The sequence below is a fragment of the Durio zibethinus genome, chromosome 19 (assembly GCF_047325235.1).
Source record: "Durio zibethinus cultivar Kanyao isolate XHJ-2024 chromosome 19, ASM4732523v1, whole genome shotgun sequence".
In the NCBI taxonomy this organism is placed as follows: domain Eukaryota; kingdom Viridiplantae; phylum Streptophyta; class Magnoliopsida; order Malvales; family Malvaceae; genus Durio; species Durio zibethinus.
In genome coordinates this window covers 23,426,798-23,442,028 of record NC_143180.1, presented here as the reverse complement: position 1 = coordinate 23,442,028, position 15,231 = coordinate 23,426,798, and the positions used below count along the sequence as shown (strand labels likewise).

General features: G+C 30.1%; 2 protein-coding genes across 2 annotated transcripts; both read left to right on the top strand.

Annotated features, from left to right (window-relative positions):
* Positions 1 to 5,043: 5,043 nt before the first annotated feature.
* LOC111309423 (putative disease resistance protein At3g14460) lies at positions 5,044 to 8,486 on the top strand. The gene is made up of 2 exons (XM_089748717.1): positions 5,044 to 7,759; positions 8,317 to 8,486. The coding sequence occupies exons 1-2, from the start codon at positions 5,044 to 5,046 to the stop codon at positions 8,484 to 8,486; spliced, it is 2,886 nt and encodes a 961-aa protein (XP_089604843.1).
* Positions 8,487 to 13,709: 5,223 nt separating this feature from the next.
* On the top strand, positions 13,710 to 15,158 carry LOC149513562 (putative disease resistance RPP13-like protein 1). The gene is made up of 2 exons (XM_089748716.1): positions 13,710 to 13,837; positions 14,612 to 15,158. Exons 1-2 carry the CDS (start codon positions 13,710 to 13,712, stop codon positions 15,156 to 15,158), a joined length of 675 nt encoding a protein of 224 aa, XP_089604842.1.
* Positions 15,159 to 15,231: the final 73 nt, after the last annotated feature.

The following is a 15,231-nucleotide window of genomic DNA, read 5'->3' as shown; positions in this document are numbered from 1 at the left end:
AAATAAATACTCTTATATTTATCTATATGTTGTCTTCCTTTAAAACATGACATGAAAAATTTACTTCTCACATATTCGAAATATAACTTTAAAAAAATTAAAATAATCCTGCAGCCAAATATGGTTACAATTCTATTCCTAACGTAATAGGTTTTGATTCCTTCGGATCCAATAAATATGTTCTTTTAAAATTTGGGATCGCCTTGAGGTTTTTTTAAAAATCATTATTAAATTAGATGCAAGTTTAGAGTATTTTATTTAGTTCAGATATATATTTTATTATTTATTTTAATTTATAATTATATATATGTATTATATTAATAAAATTATTACGTTGTTTCTCTATTTAACTTATTTTTCTTGTCATTTCTTTTTTATTACGTTTAAGGTTGCCAAAACAAACCCTTTATCTCGTGAATTTTTGATTTGCTTCAATTCAATACGTGCGGGTTTTTAAAAATTCTAGATAAGGTCAAAAGTTTTTTTTTTTAATTTTAAATTGAGATCGAATTAGATCTTACATTTAGATTTAAATTCGATCTAAATTTAATATATATATATTTAATAATTAAATTTGATTTAAATTAAATAAAAAATAATCTAAATCAATTTAAATACTATAATTTTAAATTAATTTTTAATTTTCTCACCCCAAACTTTTTTATTGTAATTCTTAAGTATTCACTTTTATTTTACATATAAAAATTGTGACCAAGGACGAATCATGGGAAAGAGTTTAAAGGGACTTGCCTTCCAAAATAAATTATTAAAAACAATAACATTACGATTTTAAGAAAGTAAGGTGTTAAAAATTGATTAAAAATTAATTCAGTTGGCAAAAACTTTCCTTTTGATTCTGTAAATAAAATTGAAAGAAGTACATTTTGATTATATTGTTTTATTCAAATTGTTATAACCGGAGGCATATGTAAATATAAATTAATTGAATAAATTTCGATAAAAATTGGTTTAATTAATTAAAATTTAAGGTTTGAATATAAAATATTCAAATTGAAATTTTTATGATATATTGATAGATAATATGTAAATTTAAAAAAATTTACAAATTTTATAAATTTTCTTATAAATTGATGATTTATCTTAATTTTAAAAATAAATTAATCTTTTTAATTTTTAATTTTTTTTCAACAAAAAAAAAGTAACTGCATAAATTCAAAATACAAACAGTGGTTTTTTTGTAAGCAAAGTTTAAGTTTGAACTAAAAAATGTTATAAATATTATTTTTTAAATAATTTTTTAAATTAATTAAATTAAATTTTGAATTAATATCCTCGTTTAAAAGAAAATTTTTTATATCATTACTTACATCAGATATTTAAATAATTAATTCTCTTATCTTCACAGTTGTATGTCATTATAAATGAATGGTTCAAATAGCTCGAAACAATCTTTTTCTTTCTGACGATAGGTACGACTGTGAAATTCTACTTTCCTCATTAGTTGGCAATATCTCTTCTGAGTTAAATTTGCACTGAGGGATTGTTTTTATCCAGACTACTTTTGTTTTTTACATAAATATTATCTTGTAAATCTGAGAAACTTTACTTGCTTTGTCCTCGCCGTGGATGGACTTGCTGAGACGTCTGTTATCTTTGGCATTGGATGCCTTTGGTACCTCCTTTTTGTGGTGACTCATCAGTTTGTACTCTTGTCCTCAATTATTTTATTGCCCTTTGCACAGACTTTAATATATTCTTTAATTCCAGCATTTTTTTGTCAACATATGTGGTGAAAATTTCATTTCCTGTAGTCGTTTAGAAGTAGTTTTCGGTATCAAATTCTATATATCAGCTTGGAATATTGCAAAAGGTATTTATTTAAGGAGATTAAGAACAAGACAAGTATTCTTCAAAGGAGACAAAGAAGCAACTTGGAAAATTTTACTCAATACCTAGTAAACTTCTGAAGTACAGGAACTAAAGTAGGACTTGATTGCTGAAGGTTCCGGGAATTGGTTTTAATTTCTATGTAGTTTCTTAATTTTTTTTAAATGAATGCTTGTATTGTGTTAAGTCTCCTTTAAATATGTTCTTTTGTTATATTATCTTTGAATATTTCAAGACGATATTCTAAAGAGACTTCTTATAATGTAAGTCTCCCTAGTTTAGTTTACAAGTACTTTTTCATGTCAAGCTTTATCATCGTGGAATATTACAAATGATCATATCCTAAAGAGACTAAACCAAACATAAACATTCTTTAAAAGAGACAAATTAAGGAATTACTTGAAAAAAAGGTTTTTTTGGTCGAAATTACTTGAAAATTTTCACTCTACACTTAGTAAACTTCTCAAAGGATAAGAAATAAAGTAGCTGGTAATTTGACCAAACGTGCACTTCAATTTCAAATAAAGGATTTTATATATAGCAATAGCGTGAAATTTTTTTTTGGTAATAATAATATTTTTAAGGAGTGATAACGATTTAGATTTGATTGGTTTTAGTTCATTTTTTTAGAATGTATAATATTAAGAATTTTTAAAATTTGATCTGAATTTTAATTGATTTTTTTTTGAATTAATCTGATCAAAATTGAATTTTACTAATTCGATTTGATTTATTAATTTTTAAATCTAAAATTTTTGTATATTATTTTAATCTAATTTTTAATATATTTAAATAGATTTCTAAAAAAGAATTATTTTTATTTTATAAAAATTTTAAATATATATAAAAATTAATAAATATATATATAATTTGATTTGATTTTTTTTTTCGTTTTTCATATTCAAATTTTAAATTTGATCTAAATTTAATATATACATTTAATATTTAAATTTGATCTAAATTTAATAAAAAAATGATCTAAACTAAATTTAACATCATAATTTTAAATCAATTTTTAATTTTTTTCACCATTAACTTTTTATTGTAATTATTGCATATTCACTTTTATTCTACATATAGAAAATTGTGATCCGTGATGGATCATAGGAAAGAGCCTGAAAGGACTTGACTTTTAAAATAAGTTATTAAAAAAAGTAACGTTATGATATAAAGAAAATAAAATTTTTATTTGGATGGATAATGAGATTTATTATAGTAAAAATAAAAATAAAAATAAAAATTATTATAATTATAATTAAAAAAATTATTATAATTGTGAATAAAAAATTTAATTAAAAATTTATATTAAATGAATTTTATTAAAATTAATATTTAAATTTAATTAATGATACGATAAATTTAATTAATTATATTAAAAATATGATAAAATTTAAATGATAGATTAAGCCTTTTGAAAGAATCTTGGCCCTTTGAAAGAATTTTAGTCTGACATGTACTCTTCGAACAAAATTTGGGTGTCGGGACTCTTTTAGAGTGTTTTGGTAAAACAGTAGCTTTTAAGGTTGAGTTTTGATTGGATTAAGACTCTTTGAGTAGAGTTTTGATTTGATTGGACTTTTTGGACAGAGTTTTGGTTGGACTTTGACCATAGATACAGTTTTGGTTGGATTTGGAAAGGTAATATAGCTGAGATGATGTGGTTGGATGATATGCCTAGTGATGTGGATTTAGGTGACAAGGCAAGGTGATGTGGTGAGTGACAGTAGGGTATGCTTATTGACAGACTATGACAGATTATATTTTTCAAGGTTTTCACAAAAGTTAGAGGTTTGTAATAAGTTGGAAGCTTTGACCAGGGTTTTAGGCTACTTCGGTGGTTATGGATGGATAAGGAAGGTGTTTTGGAGGTTCGAAATGAGAGAGATGATGAGATTTCCTCTAGATTTTAAGAAAAATTTTGGAGGAGGTTTAGAATTGACTTTCTCAAAGAGGGACAAACAAGAATCAAATTTTAAGGCTATTAAAATGAAAAATTAAAAATTTTTAATATTTAAATAATAAAATAATAAAAAAGTAATGAAAAATGTTTATTATAGATATTATTTTAAGGCTATTAAAGATAATATAAACTAATTCTACCGATAAAATAATTTCCAAAGAGATAACAAAAAATGCAATTAAGATGAAAAACTTGAAAGAAATGAGGCAAAAAAAAGTATTGCATCTAAAAAGAAAGAGATGCCCAATCAATGATTTGATTCTTGTTTTTTAGGATATTTCTTTAAAAATTTTATGATTTATCTACTTTTGTTTATCCAGATTTTCATAATTATTTTTTTATTTTTCAATTTTTTGTTTCAATTGTTTAAAAATAATAAAATATATAAAAATTTGGATAAAAGATATAAGAGGGGAAATAAAATAAAATGGTTTATTATAAGAAGGGAGAATGGACTATTGGTTAGCCCTATTAATCGACTAAAACCCAAAGTTACTAATTAGAGACAAATAATAATTCGGACTTAAATTGATCAGTTTATAGTCCAATTAAAAGTTAAACAAAAACTTTTGAAATTTAAAATCTCATATTAAATGGGTACTTACAACATTTGATAACAGAGTGTTATAAAAAGTGGTTTTTCTTTTCAGATTTCAGAGTTCCAATTTGTTTGCTATTATTGGTAGATCAAAGATTTTCACCCTTTTAAAGCTTTTTAAAGTTTGCTTGATACATTTTTTTTTTCTGATATATGGTCTACTTTTTTCTTTGTCAGCCAATTGCTTGTAAAAATGGATTTACCCTTATGTCAAATCAACACAAGTACATTTACTTTAAGGAAAAAAAAGTTGGAATTTTGATATAGGGTGGTTTTGTATAGTTGCCAATTTTTTGTTTTTGAATATTTTATTTTAGTTTTTATCATTTTATTAAATTTTATAACGTGTTTTGATATAATTTTTTTCCAAAAATTTGAGAAGAGAAATTTATTAAAGAAAGTGATTAAAATTTTAAATTGTAAGCTTAAATCTTATTAATAATATATATTTTTTAATTTTCAAACATCAAAATTTTCACTCTAACGAGCATTATAATCGAACAGATAAATAATATTTATGATAATAATGTCAAAAATATTTTCAAAATATTAGAAATATTATTTTTGTACTTTTAATAATTTTCAAAAAAATTTTAAATTTTTTGAAGTATCCAACAAGGATGAGTCTCGATTTATAATGTATGATCTGATTAATGATTTGGCTCAATCAGTTGCCAAAGATATATGCTTCAGAGTGGAGGGTGACAAGGCATTGAACGTTTCCAGTCATGCTCGGCATTCATCTTACATTGATGGCAGGAAAGACGGAATTAAAAATTTAAAAGTCTTCAACGGAAAGAAGGGTTTAAGAACCTTCCTACCGTTGAAGATGCCTGGAGGTTGGTGGAATTTCTCTAATCAAGTTGTCAGTGAGTTGTTGCCAGAATTTAAATACTTGAGGGTGTTATCTTTACGAGGGTGCTACCTAACGGAGTCTCCCAATATTATTGGAGATTTGGTGCATCTGCGTTATCTAAATTTTTCTCTCACTCTAATCGAAACTCTGCCGGATTCAATATGCAAGCTTTACAATTTAGAGACCTTGCTGTTGCGGGGGTGTTCTCGTCTTCAAGAGTTTCCTTCTGAAATGAGATTTTTAATTAACCTAAGGCATCTTGACATTACAGGTGCACGTTCGATAAAAATGATGCCAATGGGAATCGGTGAACTAACCAATCTTCAAACATTGACAAATTTTGTTGTGAGTCAAGACAATGGCCGTAAGATAAGGGAGATGGAGAATTTGTCTAATCTTAAGGGTGGACTTGTTATTTCAGAATTGCAGAATGTTGTCAAAACTCAAGATGCATGGGTGGCTGGGTTATGTCGTAAGTCGAACCTTCGTGATTTAGGTTTGAAGTGGAGTTATAATTTTGCAGGAGAAGAAATTCACAAGGACGTGTTGGATTCACTCCAACCTGCTAAAATGCTTGAAAGGCTCACCATCGAATGTTATGGAGGTGTAACATTCCCAAATTGGATTGGAGATCCTTCATTTGAAAACCTATCGATTCTGGATCTGGATTACTGTCCAAATTGCACATTATTACCAGCTGTTGGAAGATTACTGTCGCTAAAATCGCTTTCTATCCGGAGGATGAGTAAGGTAAAAAATGTGGGTGCTAATTTTTTTGGAAAGGATCTGTCGATTAATGCATTTCCGTCACTAGAGAGATTATGTTTTGATGGCATGCCAGAATGGGAGGAATGGGATCCCTGTGAAGTTGATGAAAATGTAAGGAGTTTCCAACACCTCCATGAGCTCATCATTTCAAATTGCCCCAAGTTGTTAGGAAGTTTACCTAATCGTCTTCCTTCCTTGACTAAGCTAGAGATTAAATTGTGTCAACAACTGAGAAGTCTACCTAGTTGTCTTCCTTCATTGGAGAAACTTGTGATTCAACAATGTGAGCAGTTGGCAGTTTCACTCTCAAGCCTTCCGAAGTTGTCTGACTTAAAAATTGATGGTTGCCAAGAGGTGGTGTCTACTAATTGTACAAATTCTGGCTCATTCATGGAAACAGTCTCTCTTTCAAACATTTCAAAATTCACTTCTCCAATGGAGGGGATGATGTTAGGGTTGATAAAAGTAGAACATCTTTTTATAAGTGGATATGAGGAGCTAATTTCTTCATGGCTGAACCAGGAAAGACTCTCAACACATTTGAGGCCTCTTCGCTTTTTGGAGATTCACAATTGTTCAAGACTTGTTTCCATAGGTGCAGAGGACGAGAAGGAAGAGCATATGCAATTAGGAATCCCTCGTCATATTGAACATTTGACCATACAATATTGTGAAAGGCTAGAAAGGCTATCAGAAAGCATACATAGCTGCAGATCCCTTACGAAGCTACGAATTGAAGGATGCCCAAGATTGATTTCAATTTCAAATGGAAACTTGCCACCAAATGTAAGACGTTTAACCATTATGCTGTGTGAGAATTTGCTGTACTTGCTGGATGGAGTAAACAACAACATCTACTGCACGCGTCTTCTAGAGCACTTGGTAATTGGAGGTTGCAAGTCTCTGATATCTTTATCCTCAAGGGGCGAGTTACCTGTTAGTCTTCAACATGTTGACATTTATTCTTGTGAAAAGTTGACATCCTTGTCAGCCAATGGCAAGTTACCCATGGGGCTTAAATCCCTCCGGATTAATTATTGCCCAGCACTAGAGTCCATAGCTCAAGATATTGAACAGAACTCTTCCCTTGAATTGATAACTATCGACGGTTGCGATCATTTGAATTCTTTGCCTCGTGGATTAAACAAGCTCAACCATCTTGGGGAGATTCTTATTGGGCGTTGTTCGAGTTTGATTTCATTCCCAGGAAGTGTGTTATTAACCACCAAACTCAGAAAGCTTCATCTTTCTGGGTGTGAAAAACTCCAGGCCTTACCCAACTGCATCCACAACATCGTCTCTATGCGAGAATTGTTCATATTTGAGTGTCCAAGTGTGATATCATTTCCACAAGAGGGGTTCCCTCCCAATCTCACTGCACTTCAAATCTGGCAACCCAATATTTGCAAATCAGTGATCGAGTGGGGTTTGCACAAACTAACCTCCCTTAAACATTTGTCCATCAACGGTGCTTCTCTAGATGTGGTGTCATTCCCATGTGAGGAAATGCTTCTGCCCCGCACTCTCACCTCCCTCACCATCTGCGGTTTTCCAAACCTAGAAACTCTATCCTCCAAGGGCTTTCAAAATCTCAAGTCTCTTGAATCATTGGGCATCCATAGTTGTCCCAAGCTCAAATTCCTTCCGGAAAAGGAGATGTTTGACTCACTTTTGCAACTCGAAATTTCTAGATGTCCATTGCTAGAAGAACGATGCAAGAAAGATGGAGGTCAAGAGTGGCCCAAAATAGCCCACATACCTTACATTGGAATTAATACTTGTTTCTTAACATAGCCCACATACCTTACATTGAAGTTTGAAGCAGCTTCATGTTAATTTGTCAACGGAAGGAACGCCAAGAAATAAGGTACATGTCACTTTGCAATTATATGATACTTATTTGAAGAACTTTAACGTACTATTAAATAAAGTGCTCAAGTGATTTATTTTCATGATTATTGTTTTTTCGATTCCATAATAAAAGGTTCATTAGTTCAATCCCTTATACACACAGCTTTTTGTTTTACATTGAAATGGAAAATATATATATAGAAAAAAAAACCATGTTTAATAAAAATAGAAATTCATTAAAATTAAAATTGGACTAAATATAGTAGAGGGACAATTTCAAGAGCAGAACAGATATGTTAAATGTTTATATCTATTAATCATTTTGTCTCATTGACATCTGATTTTTTTTTGCAGAATCATTCAAGAATGGTTTCAATTATTAAATGCTTGTTATGTTCTTATATGCGTGAAGATTAATTTGATATCTAAATTTAGTTTCAGTCAGTTGGAAGTTGCAGAGGCCAGTGAGTAGTGCCTTTATAGGAGCACACAAAGTGGTTTGCAAAAGCAGATGGAAAGACCTGAAAAAGATGAATGCTGTTTACTTAGCAGAAGTATGGATTGCCTTCACTGCTGTCAAATTGACCATATGGCCGCCTGAATGAGTCAGTACCAAAATCTCTGCCTCAATCCCATTGAGAACTCAATTTGTTATAAATGATGAGATATTAAAGATTTATTGCCAGACTTGTGAGTGAGGACAGTGTCAGTGGCGCAAAAATTCCCCAAGGGAAACATTGTTTCCTATGAAAGTGGTAAGTTATTACTTAGTTATTACTTATTTCCAGGGTTCTGAAATCTTTTTAAAACGTTCTCCTTTTATAGCAAAGGAAAATCATTTGTACTTTATGTTTTATGTACAATATTTTTGTCTTTTAATCTGAAAAAGGTGCTCCTCCAGAACCAGCAATTAGTGCCTTGAACATTTCATATCCTTGAATCATGTTCCACCATCCATAATCCATGTATCATACTCTTGAGTATATAGATTCCATGTTTATGATCAGAAACCATAAATTATAAGAAATCATGATACTTAGCATAATGAAAACTTCCAGCCTTGCTAGGATTCCTTTCGCTTTTTTTTTTTCTCCCCTTTTTTGGTACTTCCATTTTTATCCCAAATGCTTCTAAACAAAAATCTGTTGTTGTGCAACTAGTCTGACAGGACGAAATAACTTCAATCCATTGGTGGTTTCGAAGTTGTTAGGGCAGCAGCTCCTTTCCTACAACAGAAATCTTTCCTCCTCCGTGTCAGGGGTGCAAGCATAAATGATGAGATAGGGTAAGAACTTTATCAAGGAGGTAAAATTGGCTGAGCTGAGACCTTCTGTAAAGGCCAAATTGATATTCTAAATGTAAAAGTTAAAATTCTTTGTAATATTGTTCTGTTGTGCAATAATGTTTGGAAGTTTCATTCCACTGTAGCTCAATTCTTCATATTGATGCATAAAATATCCTTTCCTTAAAGCATTGATCAGCAGCCTTTGTTTTTTCGATGATCGTTTCTTTCAGATTGGTGGAGCTACAAGTTAAAATCTTTGCCTGGATTGAGCTTTTGAAGAATCTGAGGTTGTATGATAAACAATGTAAAGCAACACAGCTTCATGTGGTTTTCTTTTATACTTGCTTTGAAAACTGTTTGCCTTTATGTATGAAGTTTTAACTATTTATAATAGTGACTAAACATTTTGATATGCTTCTTAGATCTTTATAAGCATTCTGGCTCGGCATAAAGAAACATCTACGTTGATGGAGACAAAGTGCTTCAGCTGCTGAGCTCAAGTATTGGTTTGAGGAGCTCATTTCAATCATCAAATCAGGGGTATGTCCTGTCTTGACAAAAAAGAACACAAGAAGCTTATAATAACTATTCTCAATTTATTCTGCAGAATTTCAGCTCAATTTCATGTGAAAGGAGCTTGCGAAAAAGGCCTGTTTCCAAAGGAGTCTAAATTGAATCAGTATGCTACTCCAATAACTGTCTAATATATTATGCAAACCCTGCATAATACTTCCTTCAATATGAACGCAAAAAACATCAGAGCTTATTTAATTTTTGGAGCTTAAATTTTTATGCAACCCATAGTTATTGCTACGTTCAAACAATAGGGTATGATGTGTGGGTGCATATGGGTATGTATTTGGTTGTGTTGAAAAGACGCATATGGGTATGTGTTTATTTGAATTGAGAATACTTCATATGACTAAAGGAGATTGACACTACAAGGGTTTAAGTTTTTAGTGACGTTTTTTTTTTTTAATTTTTAACAACGTTTATAAACACCACTAAAAGATTTGCAATGTTTACGAAAAATGCTAGTCAGAGTGCTGGCTATACACACGTCGCAAAAAATATTAGTGTTTTTTATAAAATACCGCTATATTAGCAACGTTTATATCTAAAAAACGTCACTATTTTAGCGATATTTGTATATTTGAGATGCCAGTAATTTAATGACGTTTTTATCATAAAAAACATCATTAATTTGGTAGCATTTGTAGCGAAAAAAATGTTGCTAATTTAGCAACATTTGTGTTTAAAAATATCGTTAAATGCTAAAAATAACGACATTTGTAATAAAAACATCACTAAATTTAATGGCATTTTCTAATACAAATATTACTAAATTCAACATTTAGTGGCATTTTTAAATATAAATGCCGCTAAATCAAAACTTTTACTTTTTTTTAATTTTCTTTTAATATTTGTTATAATTAAATAAAAATTGTTAAAAGAAATAAAAATGAATTTAAATTCATGAACTGAATATTATAAATATTTAAATATCTAAATACATAATTTGTTCCAATATACATGTAACACAAAGTTTAATACATACAATAACATTTCACTTTGCATTTGTTTTCCTTTTGCCCATCAACAGACTCCATGGAAGGAATTGTACTTGCTTTGAGTAGAGCTTTACAACGCCATTCCTCATCTTGGCTTTTATTGCTAAAGAGAATAGTTTTCCAAGAACCTCAAAATGTGCTGTTAGAAATGTATCACATTATATTTCATTTATCTTTTCCACAACTCTATATTTCATCCTAATTGAAAAATGTCACTAGGTAAGCTATAAAAAGTACCATAAAATTTGTAATGCAAGATAAAATCAAAGAAGATATATAAGATCTCATTGTTACATACATGCAGAAATAACAAAGAAATAGATTTAACCAAAGCAACAAACTAAGATATATTTTTTGGCCAATGATCAAGATAAATGCACAAGGCAAAATGATGTACATTCCCTCTCTGAGTGCATTTCATGAAAATGCCTTTCATAATCACAGTTATTCCATTTTGCATATTTCATTATGAAATTGCTAGACTTGAAATGCAGTGCCATATAACTTGAAAGAAGGAGAATATACAAAAGGCTAAGAGATGGATCTTCAATCAAGTTCACGTTTGATTATATTGGAAAAAGATAAAGATTATTTGATTCCATGAAGTTTATAAGATAAACCATTTCAAATCATATTTTCAGCTCGTAAATAAATTCATAAAAATAAATGGATTCAAATGCTTCAAGAGGGAAATAAACCAATCCTTCAAACTAAAATGACCATGCAACAAAGTTTCAAGAGAAAAATACAAATTTTGTAATAGTTAAATCAACTATGCTGCACCTTGAACTGATGGTATAGTTGTGTCTGTAGAGATTAATGCTTTTTTAGACTTAGCAGCAACAAAAACTGTATCATGGAATCATTAAAAAGTAATTAGAAAAAGTAATTTTTTCCCTTCAATAGTTTTCAAGAAAATACTTCTGTTTCTTTCAAGAGGTTTCCTCATTAGATTAATTAAATATTTTATGAAAATAATTCATTTTTATTTTTAAAACATTTTAAATTAATTTTAATATTTTCCTTTAATTCTGTTATTTTGGAAATAAAATGAAAATCTTTGACATTCTAATTTTTTAAATTGTTTACTCACATAGAAAATTTTAAGAAAATTTCACACTTACAAATTTTTTAAAAGTTTCATTAGTCAAATTCCCCACTTATTTCAAAATTTATTAAGCATTATGTGATAAAATGCATATACAATTATCAATTACATTCTCAACTCTTTTATCCCTTTTTTATTTTAACAATTAATTTTCTATCAATTTAATTTTTTTCATTTTTATTTTTAGAAATAAATGAAAATTCTTTTGTTGATTACTTTTCTATCAAATTAATTTTTTTCATTTTTATTTATAGAAATAAATGAAAATTCGTAATATTGAAATAATTTTCTAAATTCTCCAACATTTCAATGAAATTTAGAAAAATTCTCATTTAGAAATTTTTTAGAAAATTGTACACTTTTGAATTTCTTAAAATTTCATCTTTGGATTAAATGGTGTGTTTACAAATGTCTATCATTGTATATTTTTTATGAAAGAGAAATTGTGTGAAGACATATAGACAATTATTACATTGAGGTTTGGTTTGTCTGAAGAATTTTAAAATTTTATTTATTTTATTTTATTTTTTAATGCTCCTTTAAACAAAGGTGTGAGTGATGTGGGTTTCACCTCTAGTGGGTTTCACCTCTAGTACTCTTCTTAGTGTTGAAAACTAAGATTGATTATGAGTCATTAATCGATTTATTTATATTTCAGGAATCGATACTAATTTCAATATCCCAGTCGTATTTATCAAAAAGCTTAGTTCGAAAATAGTAAACAAGATATTAGAAGAATTAAAGCTCTAAACCTTGTTAGGGATAAACCTAGCATTTACTTATCCATTTCAAACCAACATCCTGACTTGCTTATGGATTAAAGAGCATGCCTTTCCTTTTTATTCTTGATGACAAGCAATTTGTATAAAGAAGTTATATGTTTCGTGCAGTCATGCATACATCTAATGCATGCATCTAGAAAAATACCTATGGGTTGACAACCTTGAGTTCTTTATCAATCATTAAATAATGCAAACAATGTGTTATCGAACAATTGTATTAAATTAAGTAGTTCATCCCATTATATTACAAAGACAATAAAGACTAACTAAAGAAACATGTAATGTGATCTAGTATAAATGACATACTTAGATGATAGTACAAGAATATGCCTCGAGGGCATATTTAGAACATTCCGTTTTATGCCTAATCTATATGACAAGATTTTACATCACATGCTAGACATGAGTTTACATTGTAAAAATTTTCACCGCCTATAACCCAAAAAAAAATCCTAATTATAACTAAATGGTATGCATTATGCATTCCTAAGAGTACATGATATTTGATCATGGAGGATATGTCACTTGCACATAATTTAATGAGAAGTCTAAGATGTCTAAAGATTTTAGGAATTATGCCTGAGCAGATTGTCGTGATACAAGATCCAATAAGACAACTATATGTCTGAGCTTGTGAGTTGGGTTTAGTGTAGCTGTGTTTTATCTTGATTAGAACTTTTCGGGTTAAGACCAAGCTTTAGCTAGATCAAGCCCTTTGAAAGAATTTTAGATTGGCAAGAACTCTTCAAACAAAATTTGGGTGTTGGCACTCTTTTAGAGCACTTTGGTGAAACAATAACTTTTAAGGTTAAGTTTTGGTTGGACTTAAACTCTTTGAGTAGAGTTTTGATTTGATTGGACTTTTTGGACAGAGTCTTGGTTGGACTTTGAACTTTTAGATAGAGTTTTGGTTGGATTTGGAAAGATGATATGGTTGAGATGACGTGGTTTGGATGATATGCCTAGTGAAGTGGCAAGTGATGTGGATTTAGGTTCTTCCGGGTTTTCGTGAAAAGTTAGATAGAGGTTTGTAATAAGTTGGAAGCTTTGAGTGAGGTTTTAGGCTACTTCGGTGGTTATGGATGGATAAGGGAGTTGTTTTGGACGTTCGAAATCGGAGAGATGATGAGATTTCCTCTAGATTTAAAGAAAAATTTTGGAGAAGGTTTAGAATTGAGTTTGTCAAAGAGAGACAAGAGAATTGCTTGAGGTGTGTTGAATGAAAATTTGGAGGCTTTAGGCTTAGAATTCATTTGGGAAATAAGTTATGCGGGAATTTATATTTGAACAATTACAAACAAAATTAAGAGAACTCAAGATTTATTGCCTATAACATTAAAATGCAAACTTTAAAAAATATGTAATGTTTCTACAAATTGAATGTTTGAGATGACAATCCACATCCTCAAATTTCATAATGGAAATTTAATCTATATCAAAGCATATTTCCATTGTTCTATAAGTTCTTTGAGTGAAGGGGCAACTATTGATATGTGCTTAAATCCTTTCTTTCAATTGGTTGTATCTCATATGATAATTGCATTTATTATTTGGATCACAACTCTCTACTGATGGATTTAGAGTTATTTTCAAAGGCATAGGGTAATGTACTGCCGTTTTACTAGTAAAGGCAAAAGATCAGGAATTAGAATTGAAAATTTTTCTTGATTGTTTCTTGGTCATCTTTAGTTACTCATTGGTTGGATAATAGATTAAGAGACGAGAGTAAGTGGAATTGTTTGAAGGCAAAGGTTTGCTTGAAAGGTTAATTGTGGGATTGGTTAATAAAGATAAGGCCTTTGAAAGAAGTTATATATGGTTAGATAGTAAAATTAGTTCATCTGATAAGAATGGCGTAGAGTAAAGCCTACTACCCATTGCCCTTCATAAATTACTGATTGAGCATCTCTTTCTTTTTGGATGCACCACCTTTTTTTCCCTCATCTGTTTCAAGTTTATACACATAATCTCTGTGTTTTTGCAGGTCAAAAGCCATGTCCGTCGTTGAAGCTGCTTTATCTGTGTTCTTTGAAGGGTTGTTTAGTAAGTTGGCCTCTTCTGAGTTTCTCAACTTTGTAACTGAGAAGGAAGTTTGCGAGGAACTCAAGAAGTGGGAAAAGACTTTGCACAATATTCATGCAGTGCTAGATGATGCAGAGAAGGACCGGCATGTGAAAAGTTGGTTGGTCCAGCTTCAAGACTTGGCATACGATGCGGATGACATATTGGATGAGTTTGCTACAGAAGCTTTGCGACTCAAGTTAAAGAGGGAACATCAAGATCACAGCGCCAGTAAGGTACAAAAGCTCGTTCATACTTGCGTTACCAGGTTCAGCAGTCATTTATCATTTAATAAGGAAATGATGTCCAAGATAAAAGAAATCACTGCTAGATTTCAAAATTTAGAAGCACAAAAAGGTGTCTTGGCTTTGACTAAAAGTGGTGGTGGGAGGCGAAAAAGAGCATTGGAATGGCGATCAACCACTTGCTTGGTGAATGAAACTCAAATCTGCGGTCGGGAAAAAGACTAGGAAGCAATCCTTGAATTGATTTTTGGGAGTGATAATAGCAATATTTTTGGAGCTTCTGTGATTCCCATCGTTG